Raw genomic sequence first — 19356 nt, 5'->3', positions numbered from 1 at the left:
TTGAGGTACCCAAAACACCAGAAAACCATTAGCTACTGTAGGAGACACAAAAAGTTCTTAAAGCTTGTAGCTCTATGACCCTTTTTCCTGGGTCAAACCACAGAGCCTTGGACTTGCCGATCAGAAGGTCGGCGGTTCAAATCCCTGTGACGGGGTGAGCTCCCGTTGCCCGGTCCCTGCTCCTGCCAACCTAGCAGTTCGAAAGCACGTCAAAGTGCAAGTAGATAAATAGGTACCACTGTGGCGGAAAGGGAAACTGGCCACATGACCTCCCGGAAGCTGTACACCGGCTCCCTCGGCCAATAAAGCGAGATGAGCGCCGCAACCCCAGAGTCGGCCACAACTGGACCTAATGGTCAGGGGTCTCTTTACCTTTAAGTTCCACTTCTCTTTTTAAGGGAGTATTTAACTGGGTACCAAACTGCGGGAGGCAGTGGAAGACAGGAGTGCCTGGCGTGCTTTGGTCCATGGGGTCACGAAGAGTCGGACACGACTAAACGACTAAACAACAACAATTTAACTGGGTGTAAACATGCATAGGATTCCATTGCACTAAAGCTGAGTAGGTTGTGATGGATTACAAACTGCACGCAGAAATCCCCACGATAGCTTCTGGTAAAAAACAACAGCAGGGGTTTTGAGGGCAATGGAGGCGGAATTTGCAAAAACGGATGGGATGAAAACACGGCACACACCACAGCCGATAACACTACCTTCGACACGCCCACAAAACAACAACTGCTTATCTCCAGCTCCGAAAACTTTGCTATAACTGGAACATCGAAATACACGTCGTGGTAAACAATGTTCCAATGTAGCCATTTACTGGAAGAAAAAAAAGATCCTGCAACGAGGGCTTGAACTCTTTTCTGACAAAGTGCTGATTTGCATGAACGGCAAAAAATAGAAATATTTTATATGCAAGAGAAGTAAGTCGCGGAATTGGGCTGCCCCTGCTCAGAAACTGAACGTCCACGCCCACAGTTCGCCTAGAAGCCCCAGACGCCGCTTACTCATCCTTCCAGGAATGAAAGCTCACGCTCCGCTACGCGTTCGAAAGGGCGGAGTCCGTGCTTGGCGCAGCGCATGCCGGGAGCTGTAGTCTTCGAGCCGCGGCTTAGCCCGGCGCGGGGTTAGAGTGAAAACTACGAGTCCCAGAGTCGCTGGCGGCGAGATCGGGGGGGGGAAGCTCGCTCGGCGCCTGGATTTTAACCGCACGTGGGAGTGGTTGAAGGCAAGGAGGGCCGGAGCGAGACGCAATTCCTGGCAAGGGCGAGCTCGCAACTAGTTCAAGCCGAGCTGCTGCTCCGATTCCAGCCGGGTCCAGGGGCGGCCGGGCGGAAAAACCTCCGATCATAAGACGCCTAGGAGGAAAGTCCCGGGCTGGCAGACAGTTTTGCGGGCGGGGGGGGGGGGAGATGCTGGCGAGCTGCGCAGCAAAATAACAACACAACCACCCCGTTTACCCAATTTCCCATTCACAACGGAGTAAATACTTCCTCCTCTGCCCATCGCGCATTTTTATTTTATTTTATTATTTGCGGCGTCCCACCAACTGGGCTGCTTCCAGTCTCTGGTGCTAAAGTTTCAGACCGCTTAGAGCCATGGGGAATGGGATGAACAAGGTAAAAAAACCCGCTGCTTATTCTGTTTTGTTTCTGGGTTTTGTTTTGTTTTTTAAATGCGTTCGCGCGCGAGGTTTCAGAAACGATCCAGTGAAGAAACAAATAGAGAGGATTCCCCCCACCCCAAACTAAGCCACCCGCTCGATGCTTGTTTTGATCCGTGGGAAATAGGGCGTTTTAAAGCGACGCTTCCTTTAAGGGGAACTTTCTGGATACTGAGTGGCAACAAGCGACTGCTCTTGTGGTGGTGGTGGGTGGCTAGCAAACGAAGGCGCTTGAAGAAATGGGAGGCTGGCTTGCCCCGTCTCTGCCCCCCCCCTCACGTGCATCCCGACCTCCCTCCCCCGGTTGTTTACTCGGAAGTAAGCCGCACCGAGGTCAATGTCTGAGACTTGAGGCTGCAAGTTTATTTGCTGCTGGGGAGGGGAGGGTAAGGTGCAAGCGGGACTTCCTTCTGGGCACACGCATCATCATGTGCGTAGGCTGGTTTTGTGAGCCTGTGTAGGACAGAAGCCTTACACAGTTGGGCAAGCTCGTTCCTGGCCTCACACCTCGAGTCCCCAGTATTGGAGAAAGCAAACGCCTCATAATTCGCGCGGCTGGATCTGCGCCAGCCTTGCCACCATCAACCTCCTCCTCCTCCACCACCGCACATAGTGTGCTATTTTCACGGCTCGTTTCCTGGAGGCGCATTTTGTCTTTTGCATAGGCAGGCGGAAACGCTCCGGTTAGTCGAAGAACTTGCAGCTGGGTTCCTCCTTGGCCAGCTCTCGTGCATGCTCTTTAAATCGCTAGAGGAGCCTCTTGCAGTCGCCTTCTCCTTTGGTCATAAGAAGAGTGGTGTTAGCTTTATAGAATCATAGAATAGTAGAGCTGCAAGGGTTATCCCGTCCAAGCCCCTGCAATGCAGGAATGGACTCGCATTTGGCCAGTGGTCAGGATTGATGGGAGCTGGAGGGTCACAGATTCCCCATCCTTGGTTTATATTTAAATAATAATAATAATAATAATAATAATAATGTAGAGGAGATCCTGGGCTTCTTGCACATTTCCACACAGGCTGGTAGCTTGCATGTGTGTGCATCCCAGTTGCCCCCACTGATACGGATTGTGTTGGAAGTTGGTGGCGTTCAGTGTGTGATGGCTTGGTGCTGCTGCTGCCCATGGCTTCCTGATGCCACAGTGTACCAAGGAGTGATGCCCGTATTGCAAAGTGGGAGGCTGACAAAAGGAAGCTGGATAGTTTCAATGCGGGAGAAGAGGAAAGAAGCAGAACACTTTGGCCAGACTTGGCTATGTCTGCCTGACAAGAAGTTGGATGAGATGATACACCATGATGTCTCTCTTAATAAAAAGGAGGACACAGGAAGCTGCCTTATATCAGGAGCTCAGTTGGTCGAGTAGGAGGCACTTAATCTCAGGGTCATGGGTTTGAGCCTCAGGCTGGGCAAAAGATTCCTGCATTGCTAGTTGACACTTGTGCTCCCTTCCAATGCTACAATTCTATTGTTCTAAGTCAGATCATTGGTCTACCCGGCTTAGTATTATCTACACCAGCCTTTCTCAACCTTGGGTTCCCAGATGTTCTTGAACTGCAACTCCCACCATCTCTGACCATTGGCCATGTTGGCTAGGAATGGTGGGAGTTGTAGTCCAGCAACATCTAGGGACCCAAAGGCAGTGGCTTTCCAGTGTTCCTGAAATGAATATTTCCCGGCCCTTTCTGGAGATACTGGGGTTTGAATCTGTTTCTGTACAAAGCATATTCTCTACTACTCTGCTTGGGTTACTCAGAACATCGTGGAAGTGGAAGTTTTATCCATCACAATGAAGTGTCCATGTAAGATGGTTTAGGGTTCTAATCCACTTATTATTATTTAAGGTACTTGGAGATGGCCTTTAATGCAGCTTACATAAAAGGCTTCCTTCGCCTAGATTGATAGGATCCTCTGGTCAAGTGTGTGGGCGTGGATAAGTAGGAGAGGTGGGCGTGCCCATGAAGAGTCCCACCCACCTTGTACTTTGATTTACCGGGCTAGATCTTGGCCCCAACAGCAGCAGGCAAGTTTGGCTGTAGCTGGGGTCATAAGTGTGCAATTAGGAGAGGAAGTGGCTGCTGAGTGAGTGGGCTTGCGAGCTGCTTTTGGCCACCTTTTTCATCCATAATTACCGTGATGGGGCTGTAATGACTGGTCGCAAGAAGCTCAGAGGCTAACTGCAAAGCCACGCACCCCTGGAGATGACCAGGCCTGTTGGTATCAATGCCCTTAGTTGGTAAACGGAGTGTACCCTTTTCCCGTAACCATGTATGGTGTAGGCAAGAGAAATCGGCCAGCAGTGGATTACTTGAATTTTTCCAAAAACACCGCAGCCCTTTGTTCGTAAGCCAGGCAGGCTTACTCGCTTCCTTAATGTTTCTGACAAAAGGCAACCCCCAGAGATTGCTAACAGCTGCTGTTGCCACAATTGGATCATCTGGCTGTTGTTTGCTCCTGCCCATTGCCTGACCCGTCTATAATGCTGCCTTCAGTCGCTCGCCTGCTGCTCGAACCTCCCTGAAGCGGAATCGGCAGCATTTGCTCACATTCTTCCTCTCACACACTGTGGTCTCTCCCACCCTTTGAGCCTTCGGTTTCCCCCCACTGTCTGTTTCATCTTGTAAGCTCCCTGGGGGCGGGGATCTGCCTCAGTAAGTTTGGCAAGTCATCGAAGATGCTTTGTTCCGAATCAGACCAATGCTCTATCTCGTTCGTCTTGTCCACACGGAACCGGTAGCAAGGTTTCCAGGGGTCTCTTCCGGCCCTTCTTGGAGTTGTGAGGGATTGACCTTGGCATCTTTGGAATAGAAAGCTTGTGCTTTACTGCTGAACTGTAATTCCCTCCTCTGGGATCTGATGTGCCATGATATTGTTACAAAAGTTGGGTGCCTCCCCTCTGTCTGCTGAGCGGTGGCAGGAGCCCATGGGGTTCCAGACACAGCGGAGACTGTTGAAGCTTTAAGAAATGGTTTATTCACAAATTTACACCTTCAGTCTGCAAGGAGGGAGTCCAGACCTTACAGCATGGTCATTTCAAGAGGGGTTTGTACGCCAGCCAGCCAGCCAGCCAGCAGCCAGCCTGCCCAAGATGGATCCTAGTCTTCCTTCCCTCTTCTTTTTCCCAGCAATCATTGCTCAAGACTTTCACCTCACACCCAGTTACCTTGGCAACCTTCCAACCCCTGTCTCTGTCCCCTTCTCAGGTGGGGAGGGGGGAAGGACAGTCCTCTTGCATTGCCCATGGCCCTCAATGGCCCTAATTTGTTTCTTAATGGCCCTAGCTTGGCCAGGTCGTTTTGCATAGGCTAGCCCAGGAATTCATCTGCAGTTTGTTTCTCCCTTCACACCTCAAATAATTAAAATCCTACAATTTCTTAGTTTCTAGGGTTTGGGGAGTCTCCCCCAAATCTATAAGAATATAGATCATGAACAGGAAAATTAAGACACTCCAGATGTTGTTGGACTTCAGTTCCCATCAGTCATAGCCAGCATGGCCAATGGTCAGAGATAATAGGAGCTGTAGTCTAGCAACATCCAGTGGGCCACAGTTTCCCTATCCCTGTTGTAAGTAGCACTTCCCTCCCCTGTATTTAACCCTCGCCCCAAAAGCATGGGCAAAGAGTTTTATGCATCAAGACCATTTGTGGCTTCATTTCATTGTGCTTTGGAGTTCAGTGGGCAACACCGAAGCATACTGAAGTGCATTTATGAGGATCTTATAATTATCAGGCGGAACGGCTACTAAAGTTTAGGGACTAGGCAAGCATCTTCTTGTGCCAACTTGTGGCTCTTTGCCACTGTGATCTAAATCATGGGGGAATGCATGCTATTTTCTCCTTACGTAGCATCATTTCCACGTCAGCCTCTTCCAAAGAACGTGCGGTGCTGATGTGGTGGCATCGTATGGAGTGAGGGTTCGAGACCATCCGAAAAGTATGGCATGCATCAAGAGAAAGTTCTGATCCGGGAGATTAGCGTTGGTTCGAAGGGGCCAAAGTGTGAGAAGGGCATGGAAACAACATGGCCTGTTTTGTGTCAATTCCTGTGCGTTAGCAGTGCTACGTGTTAACTGCATTTTAATGTTTTAATGTTGTATTTTAATCTTGTATTTCAATCAATTGTTTTTCAATTCAATTGTATTTCAATCAATTGTTTTTATATTTGGTGTTAGCTGTCCTGAGCCCGGTCTTGACTGGGGAGGGCAGGGTATAAATAAAATTTATTATTATTATTAACGAGAGTGCAGCCTCATTTATCATGGCTGTAGAATTGTAGAGTTGGAAGGGACCACAAGGATCATCTAGCATAACTGCAATGCATGAAACTTTCACCCAACATGAGATTAGGAGTCTCATCCTCTGCTGGTTGAACGATCCCTCAGGACTGTGATGTGGCCTGGTCCTTGTGCAAAGGCCTGCCTGCCTGCCTTAAGAAGTGTTGTGAGAGGAATGGCAACTGTGGCGGGGAAAGGGGACGGCACCCTAGTCCACACATGTCTTGGTACATATGCAGGTCACATAGTACCTGCAGGTCCCTTCAGAGAGAGGCAAGCATAAGTGATGTACGAGAGTTGCATTGTTCTGGCTGTCATGGTTCTCTGGTGAAACAGGGCATGGAAAAGCTTCCTGTGACTTTAACTGGCATGTGCCTCTTGGTGCTGGCCTATTTTTTAAAAATGTCAAGTTACATGTTGCTTGCCATTGTCATACCTCTGATATCAGCCTGTGTACATTCCTAAAATGATGAGCAAATTTCCTGCCCCCCCCCGCTGTCTATCTCATTGTCACAGGAAGGCTGGTCTGCCAAAGATCATGAGAAGCCGGATAAATCTTGAGCACATTCTTTGTTCAAGCTGGCAGGCTTTTGATATATAACCTCTTGCCACACTCGATCCATGTGGCTTGCAGTCTTTTGCATTTGCTTGCTTTGAGTTTGGATTTCGTTCAGGACTTGGGAATGATAAAAGATGAGGTACTGGTCAGCCCCGGCTGTCAAGCGGCTTCGAGTGACCCATTTAGTCATATGGGGGATACTACTAATGGCCATGGCACCTTAGGGGAGGGATATATTCATCAGAGCTGCAGCATGGGGCAGAAGATTTAACCAGCTTCTCCTCTTTCACATGCTGGGCGTTCTCTCTCTCTCTCTCTCTGTGTCCTCCTTCCCTGGCAGCTATTTAAATAGGGCAAACCAAAACCACCCTAATCTGACATTGGAGCTGCTTTATAGGCCAGGAGCTGTTCGTTTGCATGTGGTTGTTACTTCAAACCCTCTTGGTGCCCTCCTCACCTCTACAAAATGGCGGGAGGGCTGGAGATCCCCTGCTACAAAAGCCACCGTACACAAATAGCTCCCCTTATCCAGCAGATACCACGTAGCTAGGAGCTCATAGCAGATCTGGGCTGAAAATCATACCATGGACACGGATAGTCCACCCCAAAATTTCTGGCTATCAATATATATGATGGCCATATAATGAAGAGGGCATGAAGAGTTGTCCCATCTCCCATAATCTCCAGTCCTGTTTCCACACCCACACTCTCTTCATGTCTTTTGCCTCTAAGTTTCCAAATAGAGATCTAGTGAAACCCTCAAGGTTCAGATATGGTCCTTGGACTGCCAGTGTCTGCTCCTTCCTCTAATTCCAAATGTGTAAGAGATAGATTGTGGATGGTGATGAAGACCCATAAACCAATGGCTACAATTGTATACACTGGTACCTCAGGTTACATACGCTTCAGGTTACATACGCTTCAGGTTACAGAGTCCGCTAACCCAGAAATAGTACCTCGGGTTAAGAACTTTGCTTTAGGATGAGAACAGAAATGTGCAGCGGTATTGCAGTGGCAGCAGGAGGCCCCATTAGCTAAAGTGGTGCTTCAGGTTAAGAACAGTTTCAGGTTAAGAACGGACCTCCGGATCGAATGAAGTACTTAACCTAAGGTATCACTGTATTAAGATGTAATGTAATTAAGTTCAGGACACTTCAAAAGAAGTCAGAAACCATCTAAGGGACAACTGAGGACCAGCCCTGAGTTCAGAGATAGCTTCAAATCAAGCCATTCCCATTACTGATTTAAGTAAAGTTACAGTATTTTTGGTGTAAAATGAGTGATAGATTCTTAGTTTAGAGCAGGGTTTCCTAGCTGTTTTCAAACTACAACTTCCATCATCCCTAGCTAGCAGGACCAGTGGTCAGGGATGATGGGATTTGTAATCCAAAAAAATCCCTGGAGACGCGAGTTTGAGAAACAGTGGTTTAGGTTTCTTTTACTGGTCCCCTTCCGCCTTTATTAAACTGCTGTTAAGCTACGGGACCCTGAAACTAAAAAGAAAAAAGCTTCAAAGTGAAGTGGGGAAGATTGGAAGGAAAAACACGCTGCCCTTACCATGTTGCCAGACTCTGCAGATATAAACAGTGTTATGTTCCATTCTGTATGCAAATTGAACTGCGTCAGATCATTTTACCACAAGAGATGTACATTTGATATTATATTTCTTTCTGTCTCACAGATTCTTCCTGGCTTGTTCCTTGGAAATTTTAAAGGTAAGTTCAGTGTCATTAGCAGTCATAGTGCCCAACCACATTTTGCTTCCAAACTTTGTGTCTCTCTGTGTGTGACAGCTTTGTCTAGGCTTTGTCTAGGCTTGCCATACGTCAGGAAAATTCCTGGCATGTCCTGGTTTTTGGGTGTAAAAATGGCATGGGGGGATTTGCTGAATTGGCAAAATGTCAGGGAAAACCTGGATGTATCACTATTTGGGGGGAGGGCTTCCTAAAAAAAAGCTGAACAGGAATGTCAGGAATTTTATTTTTACTTTGTCTCTCCCAAACTTTGGATAGTTCTTCTAAGGCAGGAGTAGGAAACCTGTGGACCTCCTGTTACTGTTGGACTAACCATCAGGCCGAGCTACCTTGGCTGATGTCATGGCTGACGGGAATTGTATTCTAATAAAAGCCATCAAAAACCACAGGTTCCTTGCCCCTGGCCTACAGTTGCTTATGTGAAAGAGACACAAGTCTCTACCTAAACCTGTCTGGTTTTGTGATCATCACCACTAAGCTTTCAAGTGGGGTATCTGCTTACTCCTTCCCCTTTGGTGCAGAGAACATTGCCACAGCGCCTAGAGTCTTGTATTTGAAGCTAGCATGGTGCACACTCCAAAATCTGAGGAAGGCAAATTCGGGTTTGCCCATTAAAGAAAATAAAAATGGTCATGGGACAGAGCTCAGCAGGTTCTCACAGAACAATATGAAGAAGCTTTGCTGAGTGGCAAGTCTGATGCTAGTTCCCATTGCCTGAAGAGAGGGAGCTGCAGGAATGATAGTTCCCCACATCTGTTCCATCACTGCTACCTACTCATTTTGGTCTTCAGCTACCCTGCTTTCCTCAGCTCAACACAGCCTTTGTAGACATTAGCTGAGGAATAGATGAATGAGGCCCATGCTGTAAGTCTGAGACATAGTAGTATGTGAAATGTTACTCTAGGGGCAAGCTCAGCATCTGGTGCCACAGAAGTATAAGATAAGGGACCCCTGGATGGTTAAGTCCTGTCAAATGCGACTATGAGGTTGTGGCGCTCATCTCGCTTTCAGGCTGAGGGAGCCGGCGCTTGTCCACAGACAGCTTTCTGGGTCATGTGGCCAGCAGCTCTAAACTGCTTCTGGTGCAACAGGTCACCATGACAAGTGCTAGAGTGCGTGGAAATGCCGTTTACATTCCTGCTGCAGTGGTACCTATTTATCTACTTGAACTGGTGTGCTTTTGAACTGCTAGGTTGGCAGAATCTGGGAGAGAGCAATTGGAGCTCACCCCATTGTAGGGATTCGAACCGCTGATCGGCAAGCCCAAGAGGCTCAGCGGTTTAGACCACAGCACCACCCTCTCCCCTGGATGGGCCACATAGCTCAAGCATGATCTGTAAGGATCATAGAACTGTAGAGTTGGAAGGGAACCCAAGGGTCATCTAGTCAAACCCCCTGCAGTGCAAAAGTTTGGAAGCTTTTACTTCTGTTTTCAATTAACCACAGTTTATGTACTGGCCAAACCTCAACAAACTGTGGTAAGATTGACTCTGGTTTCCTGAAACAAACCAACTTCAGATTGCAGTTTACGGAGTTGGCTTGTTTCATTAAACTATTCAATAATCCATTGTTCAGATTAAGCTCAGTTTAAATTCAGATGTAATGGTAAACTTCCAGCCTTCTTTCCCAGATTTGTTCATTCAATTCATGTAGTTTAGTATGACATGTGACTAATGTTGGAGTATTTGCACTGGCAACAGTGCCAGACTGTGCGTCAGTAGAGATTTTAATTTTGAAAAGTGAGATTGAGAGGCTTTCCCTTTTCACCTCTGCCCACAACCATTTTAAGGGAAAACGAGGTGACAGTGGCAAATCCTATGTTGACATTACTTCTTTTTTGCTCTAAAGTTGTAGTGGGCCATGGTACAATTTCAGCCTCATGGCAGAGGAATGGCATTTTCAAACAGGTAAAGACCGGATGGTGCGGGAGGCACTGTGGGTTAAACCACTGTCCTGCTTGGGCTTGCCAATTGAAAGGTCGGCGGTTTGAATCCCCGTCACAGGGTGAGCTCCTGTTGTTTGGTCCCTGCTCCTGCCAACCTAGCAGTTTGAAAGCATGCAGTGCAAGCAGATAAATAGGAACCACTCTGGCGGGAAGGTAAACGGCGTTTCCGTGTGCTGCCCTGGTTCTCCAGAAGCAGCTTAGTCATGCTGGCCACATGATCCAGAAAAACAGTCTGCGGAAGCGGACAAACACCAGCTCCCTCAGCCTGTAAAGTGAGATGAGCGTTGCAGCCCCAGGGTCGTTCACGACTGGACTTAATTGTCAGGGGTCCCTTTACCTTTACCTAAAATCCGGATGGGCGGCAAGGAAGAGATGGCAGGGTTAGACACTGTTGCCAACTGCATCCCAAGCCACACCTTGGGACAGTAGCACTGCTTAAGTTCATACCTGAAAAGGATCGTGCTACAGTTCCAAAAACAGGCCCCAAGCCAAAGAGGCTTAGTTGTGTAACCTTCACAGCACTATGTTTTTATCAGGTTTGGCTAAAAGCTTAGCCCCTTTATTGGTTCAGTGCTTTGGCAGTTGACAAGAATGTGTCATTTGGGGAATGTAAATAAACGATTAAATGGTGGATAAAGAATAAAACTGGTGAACATGGGAAGAAGGTAAGTAATGTGGATTAAGTAACACGGTGGTGTGGTTTTGCGATTGTGAGAAACAAACGTACAAACTGATCTGAGGTTCGTCGGCTGTAACACCGAGACCTTGGTGGCTAAAGGTTGAATACACCCAGCGCGGCGAAACCGAGACCTGGTATCTGTTTCCCAATTTGGTTCTTTTTAGATTTCTCCCTCTGTGATTGAGTCGAGGCAAAGAGAAGCTGGCTGATATTGCAGAGTGAGTCAGCACTTAACCACCGACTTCGAGCTGTGCAGCTTTTCTGACTTGCAACCTCTGCTAGCTGCTGCATCAGTTGGCCTGTGAAGTGTTGTCCACTGTTTCTATGGAGGCGATATATAAATGCTGGTGGTTAAGCTGCGGCAGTTTAATCCTTCAGCAAGCTGCCCGTTAGTTCACCAGGACGACTGCTGGGAACTCGTCCCAATTCAGCAATAAGATCTACAGTTGGTTGTGTTTCAGCATGCTAAGTGGAACGCAACAGGCCAATTTCTAAATAACTAACTCCTCTTGTCTTGGTTGTTCTGGACTTAAAATGTAAGATGGCTACATTTGAAAGGCCTCTTTTTAACTGCCATGGTTTTTACAGTTTTCTTGTTTGGAAGGAACAGACTAGTGCATTTGAAGCCTGCAACTCCTCCCCCCAGCTATTGGCTCCCCAAATGTTCCACTGGAATTACTGATATTTCAAGTCTGGATCATGTTTATCCTTAGGCAGTGTCCAACTGACATTAGGGAAATCTTGAATGGAGAAATGTTCTAAAATTTATTCTATGAGATGTAAAAATGGCATATTCTGTAGCATGTATATAAGTCACAAAACTTCAAAACAAAGTAGGCCTCGAGTGAACGTGTTTGGGGAGGGCGTTCTATAGTCAGGGCACCATGAGGGGGAAAAGACCCTGTCACTGTTGGCACTCCCCCTCAAAGATGTGGCACCCAGCTCTTCTTGTCAGAAAGTTCTTTCTGTTGTTTAGTCATAATCTCTTTCCTTGTAACTTGGATTGATTGGTTCGGGACCAGGAGAAAGCAAGCTTGCTCCATCCTATGTGTGACAGCTCTTTAGATATTTGAAGATATCTAAAGGGGTAGAAAGATGAGAGAGTTGGTTTCTCCTGGTCTCTCCACATGAAACTGGAATCTACTCATAACATGCTCCTCCACCTACCTCAAGGCCACCAAATAACACAGCAACAAAACAAAACAAAGCTTTGTTACATAAAATACCTGCCATCGCCTTACTGAGTCAGATCATTTCCCATCTAGCTCAGAACAGTCTACACAGTCTAGACTCTGTGCTGTCTGATGATGCCTCTCCTTGGTTGCATTCAGACAGGAGTCTTTCTGAGCCCTGCCTACAGGAGCCGGGAGTTGAACATGGGTCCTTGGGAGCATTCAAAGCACATGCCCTACAACCAAGCCGTGGTTCTATCTGTACTTTCCATAGACTGTAAATCAAAGCTGCCCACAAATCCAAAGTTGATATTTGCTTGGTAGGAGAGAAGCATACGTCTACTCAAAACACCAACATATACTTCAAATGTTGAGTGTTGCTAGAACCTAGGCAAGATTTGTAGATTTCTGGGTATGGTCTGTAAGCACATGAGGTCACCGCCTTGCTGAAGGTCAACAGGCTTTGGTCTGGTCAGTGCCTCAGTGGGTCACCACCACTTAGAGCCTATGTGTATGTTGACTTGGGTTTCCATGCAGAAGAAAGGTATGGTACAAGTGTAAGAAAATATACAAATAAATGAATAAATAAGAGCATAAGGTCCTGCTGGATCAGTGGCCCATCTATTCCAGCAGCGAAGCCCACAATATTATTATTATTATTATTATTATTATTATTATTATTATTATTATTATTATTACAAGGAGGACTCTCAGGCATATACCTCCACATGTGGTGGTAATGTCCCAAAATCCAACTCTTCTGGATATCATTCATACAAGAAATATGTAAAATAACTAAGCAAGTGTTAGAAGTCACCCCAGAACAGGCCCTACTCAACATCTTCCAAGACAACAATGCCCACTCATAACACAAAGAGCTCATTGCCCATCTACTCTCAGCAGCCAGAAGCATCATAGCCAGACACTGGAGAGACCTGTCAGGAGTAAGCATAGACCAATGGTACCAAATAGTATGGGAAACACCCTTATTAGAAAAACTCGCCAACAAACTGAAGCTGACATGGGGACAAATAGAAGAAGACACCTTCACCCCAGTTTGGTTTCCCTTTATCACATACACAGCCCAACAAGACAACAACAAGAACCTGCCAACAGCATTCAAATCAATCTGGCCAACCCAGGGGTCTGCAACCTTTAAGACAAAAAGAGCCACTTGGACCCGTTTCCGAAAAAACAACAACAACTGGGAGCCGCAAAAACATTGCAACATTTAAAACAAATATAACACTACATATATTGTTTCTGGCCTTAATGCTATATATACAGGATCGTGCAGTCAGCTGTCAATCTCAAGAAAAAAGGACAAATTAATAGCTAATTAAAATATTTAATTTACAACCAGGTAACCAGGTTAATGGGACTTTTGCTCCTGAACCTCAGTGCTCAGTGTCTGCACATCAGGGCTGTAAGACGTCACCTTCATTTTCACACAGGCTTGCAAGCTGTCATCTGTGAGGCGTGATCGGTGCTTGTTTTTAATATAGTTCATGTTGGAGAAGACCTGCTCACATACATATGTGGAAGAGACCACAAGGGCCATCGAGTCCAACCCCCTGCCAAGCAGGAAACACCATCAAAGCACTCCTGACATATGGTTGTCAAGCCTCTGCTTAAAGACCTCCAAAGAAGGAGACTCCACCACACTCCTTGGCAGCAATTCACCAAACTTTCACCTGCTTAAGTTTAAAAAGGGGCTTCAAGCAACTAAAACGGGGCTTCAGGCAACTAACTCCACGTGGAATTCCACGCGACCGCGACTGCATAATCAATGCCACAAAATGCCAAAGAAAATTAACCAGGGCCCCAGTGAACCATAAATCATAATCAGTGCCTGATGTAAATAATAATTAATAATGAGGGCCCAATGGCATCCTCATCATTATAAAAATAATCCCTCTCTTCGTGCCGCCCAGCCTCCCAAGAAAAAAACCCCACTTCAAACGGTCACAAAGCACAAATTCCACGCGACCGCGACTTGCTATGCCCAATAATCAATGCCCCCAAATGCCATAGAAAATTAATCAGGGCCCCAGTGTACCATAAATCATAATCAGTGACTGATGTAAATAATAATAATGAGGCATTTGTCATTATAAAAATACCGTATTTTTCGCCCCATAGGACGCTCCGTCCCATAGGACGCACCTAGCTTTTTGGGGGGGAAATAAAGGGAAAAAAAATTCCCTTTATTTCCCCCCCAAAAGCAGGTCGGGGAAACCGAACCAGGTCGAGGAACAGCGGGATGGCGGCGCTTCGCCTCCCTGCTGTCCCCCGAGCTTGTGGGGCTGGCCGATGCCTGTGGGGCGGCAGCCTGCTATCCGCAGCGTGGGAAGCCTTGCCGGGACCTCCAGCAAGGCTCCCCACGCTGCGGATGTCTGCCTGGCGAGGGGGGCGCTCTGCTTTACGGCGCCCCGCCCACCGGGCGGCAGGCTGGTCACCTCCGCCCCTCGCCTCCTCCCCTCGCCACCGCCCCGGAGCCGCAGCAAAGGCTTTAAAGAGCCGCATGCGGCTCTGGAGCCGCAGGTTGCCGACCCCCGGGCTAACCTGATCAAAACACACACCCCACTCACAGACAAAAGCAGATTTCACTAGAGCCAATCAAAGACAACCAACCACACCCTAGGTCAACCTCTTTCACCACCAAAGGAATACAAGCGAATAGTAAAGAGAACTCGCTCAAGTGACACTGACACACAACCTCACACATACACTAAGTAGAATAGAAGCATTGCCACTGGACCCCACCCCCACTCAACAGTCCCCCCTCCACCTCTTTCCCCCTTTTCTTCCTAATGTAACACAAAGGTCTCAGCAAATGAAACTGATCTGTAGAAAATGTAACTTGGAAAAAGGGACATTGCACATACTTTTGTAAACCAAGAAATGTTTAATAAAGATATATTAAAAACAACAAGGAGGAGGACTCTCCTTGCTCCTGCAGTTCCCAGCAAATGATTTTCAGAAGCATCTGTGTCCAAACAGTAGAGGCAGCCAACAGGGTTAGTAGCCACTGATAGTCTTATCACCCATGAATTCTTTCCTGCAGAAATCTTCAGTGCATGTATTTTGAGTGTCATTTTACAGTACGGTATATAGGAGGTGTATAGGAGGCTAGCAATACCTTTACTGAAAAGCAAATGACAGCATGAGTCTATTTCTAGGTTTTGATCTATAAAGTCTTAAACAACCTATGGCCTTTTTTTGTGAAGTTAGGAGAGATCCTCACCAGGTCCTCTGGGGGAGAGCTCAGTAGCTCGAGAGGTGGGTGCATTTAGGACTTAAAATGTTAAAATCAGTACCTTGAATTGAGCCTGGAAATGAACCAGGAGTCAGTACCACTGGCCTAGAATTCACTCCCCCCCATATACTTTGACGTCTAATGTACAACTTTTAAGGTCGTAATTGGTGATAAATCTAGATTCCGCCCTCCTCTATTCTCCTCATTGTGACATGAATTGTTAGTTTAAATGATTAAGAAGATTAACTGATCATCTACAGAGCAGCACTTTCCATTGAATGAACTGCTTTTGGGGCTCGTGGTTTATAATGGGAGATGCCAGGGATTTTCCCTTCTTCAGAAAACATCCTTCTCCAGTTTATGCGTTCAAAAGCTTTTCTCTGCCCCCCCTCCCCCCGGCACAGAGATGCTGTGATTGGGGACAAAGATTGTGACTGCTGAATTTTGAGCTATTATGCAGCTTTTAAAGGTGCCTGAGCGAATTGGTGTTACGGTGACAATTCTTGTGATCATATATGTCTGGTTGTAAAAGAGCCATTGACTTTCCCCAAAAAGAACTCACCCAGCACAATCCATTTATAGCATTTATATCTTCCTGTCCCTTTAAGGAGCTCAAATCGGCACCCATTGTTCTCTCCCCACAACACCCCAGTAGGTTAGGCTGAGAAAACGTAACTGGGCCAAGCTCACCCAATGAACTTCATTCCTGAGTGGGGATTTGAACCCGGGTCTCTGCCGTCTTACTCCCAGCACCCTAGTCAGCACAGCACACTGTTGTTGTTGAAAGAAGAGGAGGAGGAGTTTGGATTTGATATCCCGCTTTATCACTACCCGAAGAAGTCTCAAAGCGGCTAACATTCTCCTTTCCCTTCCTCCCCACAACAAACACTCTGTGAGGTGAGTGGGGCTGAAAGACTTCAGAGAAGTGGGACTGGCCCAAGGTCACCCAGCAGCTGCATGTGGAGGAGCGGGGAAGCGAACCTGGTTCACCAGATTACAAGTCTACTGTTCTTAACCACTACACCACACTGGCTCTCTTAAGACCATTAAGTAGTCAGTCAGTGCTTCTGTGTGGCAGCAGATGCTCAGGAAAGCTTCTCTTCTTTGTAGCTCAGCAATCCACTGCTAATAGGGAGAGGAGCTCATTTCAAAGTTATGCTTTTTGTGGTGCTATTTGATAATTGAGTTAAATATGGCTCACCGTGCTAATGGATTTTCCTCCCTGGTCTCCTTTTCCACAGATGCTCGTGACACCGAACAGCTGAAAAAGAACAACATAACGCACATTCTTTCGATCCATGACAGCGCCAGGCCCATGCTGGAGGTAAGGGAAGAAAGTTGGTACAGCTTGAGCCATCATCACCTCCCTCACCACAGCCTTCTCTTAAGCTCCCCGTTACATTACTCCATCACGGTGTTTTAAACTTGCCTTGTACAGTGGTCAGTGCATCATGGGCACTTTCACCTGATCAGTCAGGCTCCGGAGACTTGGCTTCCTCCCCCCTCCCCCGCCATTGGTTGTAGATAAGCAGGACAAAGCGAAAAGAGTCCCTTGCCAGAGCCAGGGCTTTTTCGGACGTGGCCTCGATCTGGTGGAACACTCTATCACAAGAGACTAGGGCCCTGCTGGACTTGACATTTTTCCGCAGGGCCTGCAAGACGGAGCTGTTCCACTAGGCCTTTGGCCAAGGCACAGTCTGACCCCCTCTCTCCTTCTGCAATCCTCATAGAACTCTAGCCCAATGGTTGCCATTAATTTGACTCTGAGTTGATTTTAGAATGAGTTGATTTTAGAATGTATTTCAATTAATTGATTGTGATTTTATGTAAACTGTGTTATTTTTACTGTTGTTAGCCGCTCTGAGCCCGGCTTTGGCTGGGGAGGGCTGGATATAAATAATTTATTATTATTATTATTATTATTATTATTATTATTATTATTGAGTCTTTAATGATCACAGCAAAAGGTGTTCCCACTTCCCCCTAGTCACTTCTGTCTTGGAACCTGATCTCGCAACCCCCCCTGTTTTTGTATCGCCACCTTATCTGCTCTACGTGACCTTAGACTGATAGGCTGGACACTTTCCAGCCAGAGAGAGTCTGTTAGATCTCTCTCTTCCAGTTCTTCTTCACCTTGCTGTCCCCCTCCCAGTACGCCCCAACTTTTGTCTTCAGAACTATGCCCCTCTGCAAACCACCGTTCCAAATCTATACTGCTCCACTGCTCCTGGGCAGCTTCAGGATCCTGGTCAGGAGCAGGGGGAGGCTCCCAGTTGCCCTCACAGTTTGCTCGCCGACTTCCCAGGTTCAGCTGGGAAACACAATCTATGGGTTCATTCAGACTTCCCCTTCTCTCCCCTCTTTTCCCCAGGGGAAACCCAATCTTTAGTGCTGAATTGGAGCAATTGTTTGATGGCGGAGCAATATCCTGGACAACGGATGATGCAGAAGCTCTCTCTCCCATCTGCTTTCACAGGACTTGGGTTAGGATCCTTGGGCTGTGATCATCCATCTTGCTTGCTTGCAAGGGGTGTGGAGAGGCCTGTATTTGGGTGGCAACATTCGGAAAGGCTGAAATTTACGGCCAAGAGCATAATATCACAATTAAACACACACACACCCCGCCAGCAAGAAAGGTTTGCTCAGTTTGAAAGTCTAGGTTACACTGTGGTTATTTGATGTGTCACAAATTTGGCGAGCTTAATGTGCACTCGGCTGGGTTTATACTTTCTTGACATATATTGCCATCCACTTGGAAAGTTGCCTTGAATCTTCTGTGATTGGCGATGAAGACTCCATCTGCACTATGCATTTAAAGCAGTATCATGTCATGTTAAACAGCCCTGACTTCCCCTACAGAAGCCTAGGAATTTTAGTTTTTAAGGGTGCTGGGAGTTGTTAGGAGAACCGCCCCCCCACACCCCAATTCCATGGTCAGAGCCAGAGTTCTCATAGTTCCCTGGGAAGAGGAGTTGATTGTTAAACCACTCTGGAAATTGTAGCTCTGCGAGAGGAATAGGAATTTCCTACACTCAGCACCCTAGAAAGGATTCTTCAGAGGAAGCCATGACTGGCATGATACTGCTTTAAATGTATAGTACAGGTGGATTGAATTGGATAGCACTGAGGTTAAAAATCAGTGGGAGTTCTGGCATCTATTCTTTTTGGATGTGGATGCACACTTTTAAGAAGGTCTAAATTTAAAGGCACAAGGGCACCCTGACTAACATGTCTTTCAGAGTTTACAGGGTAAATTTTCACAGCAAGTTCACGTTTTACAAAACTGATGGGGGGAACTCTGCTAAGAAAAAACAACACCATTCCACCTATATGCTTCTGGCAGGATAGTTTCACATGAGTCGTGCATGTACATCTTCAAAAAATAGTCAATAAGACATTGACTTGGATTTGTTCCAGATTATAATAGGGATGATTGTTCACTCTTAATGCTTTATGAATTGACTGAAGAGATCTGGGAGGCAATTTTATTTTTCTTTAGTTACAGGATGCAGTTGACCTCTTCACAGCTGCAATTCTGCGGGGAATGGTGCTGTAAATTTCATCACACCTCGATCCGTTTTATCAATTTACCGTCAGATTTGTGGCTTTTAAGATTGAGAGGTTTCATAGTACAGGCTAATTAAATGTTTCTCTGTTTTGAATTTGAGATCTTTCTGTGTGTGAAGCACTGTCGGATTTCATTTGATGGGTTGATCAGTTTCCCTGTTACTAAGCACATTTGAATTTTAATTTTATTCTCCAAGCTGAGGGCAGGACATCCCCTTGCCACTTCTGTAGTCTGTGCCCTCATGGCGTTAAAGAATCAAACAGAATTGTGATATGAAAACAATTGCTTGGAATCTGGGGAAAGCCAAGGTTCCACTGATCTCTTTAGAGAAGCATTAGGTTTACTTGAAATGATCGTTTTTTTACTTTGCCTGAAGAAGTTTTAGTTCAAGAGTTTACCATTGGAGTTTTAATGTTTCTTATATTTTGGTTCTCAAGACCAGGAATTCAGTTGCATGAGGATCTGTTTTTGTAAGGCGAGGTCA

General features: G+C 46.5%; 1 protein-coding gene across 1 annotated transcript in view; it reads left to right on the top strand.

Annotated features, from left to right (window-relative positions):
* The first annotated feature begins 1264 nt into the window (after positions 1 to 1264).
* The window catches only part of DUSP22 (dual specificity phosphatase 22), a 50790-nt gene continuing 32698 nt past the window's right edge, over positions 1265 to 19356 (top strand). The window contains exons 1-3 of the mRNA XM_082234686.1: positions 1265 to 1625; positions 8177 to 8210; positions 16546 to 16628. Coding sequence (XP_082090812.1) covers positions 1605 to 1625; positions 8177 to 8210; positions 16546 to 16628 — 138 coding nt within the window. The 5' untranslated portion in view covers positions 1265 to 1604. The remainder of the gene's footprint in view (positions 1626 to 8176; positions 8211 to 16545; positions 16629 to 19356) is intronic.

This window comes from Podarcis vaucheri (genome assembly GCF_965113315.1).
Source record: "Podarcis vaucheri genome assembly, chromosome: 8".
Taxonomy (NCBI): domain Eukaryota; kingdom Metazoa; phylum Chordata; class Lepidosauria; order Squamata; family Lacertidae; genus Podarcis; species Podarcis vaucheri.
The sequence above is the reverse complement of the archived record's forward strand: the minus strand, read 5'-3'. Positions and strand labels throughout refer to the sequence as shown.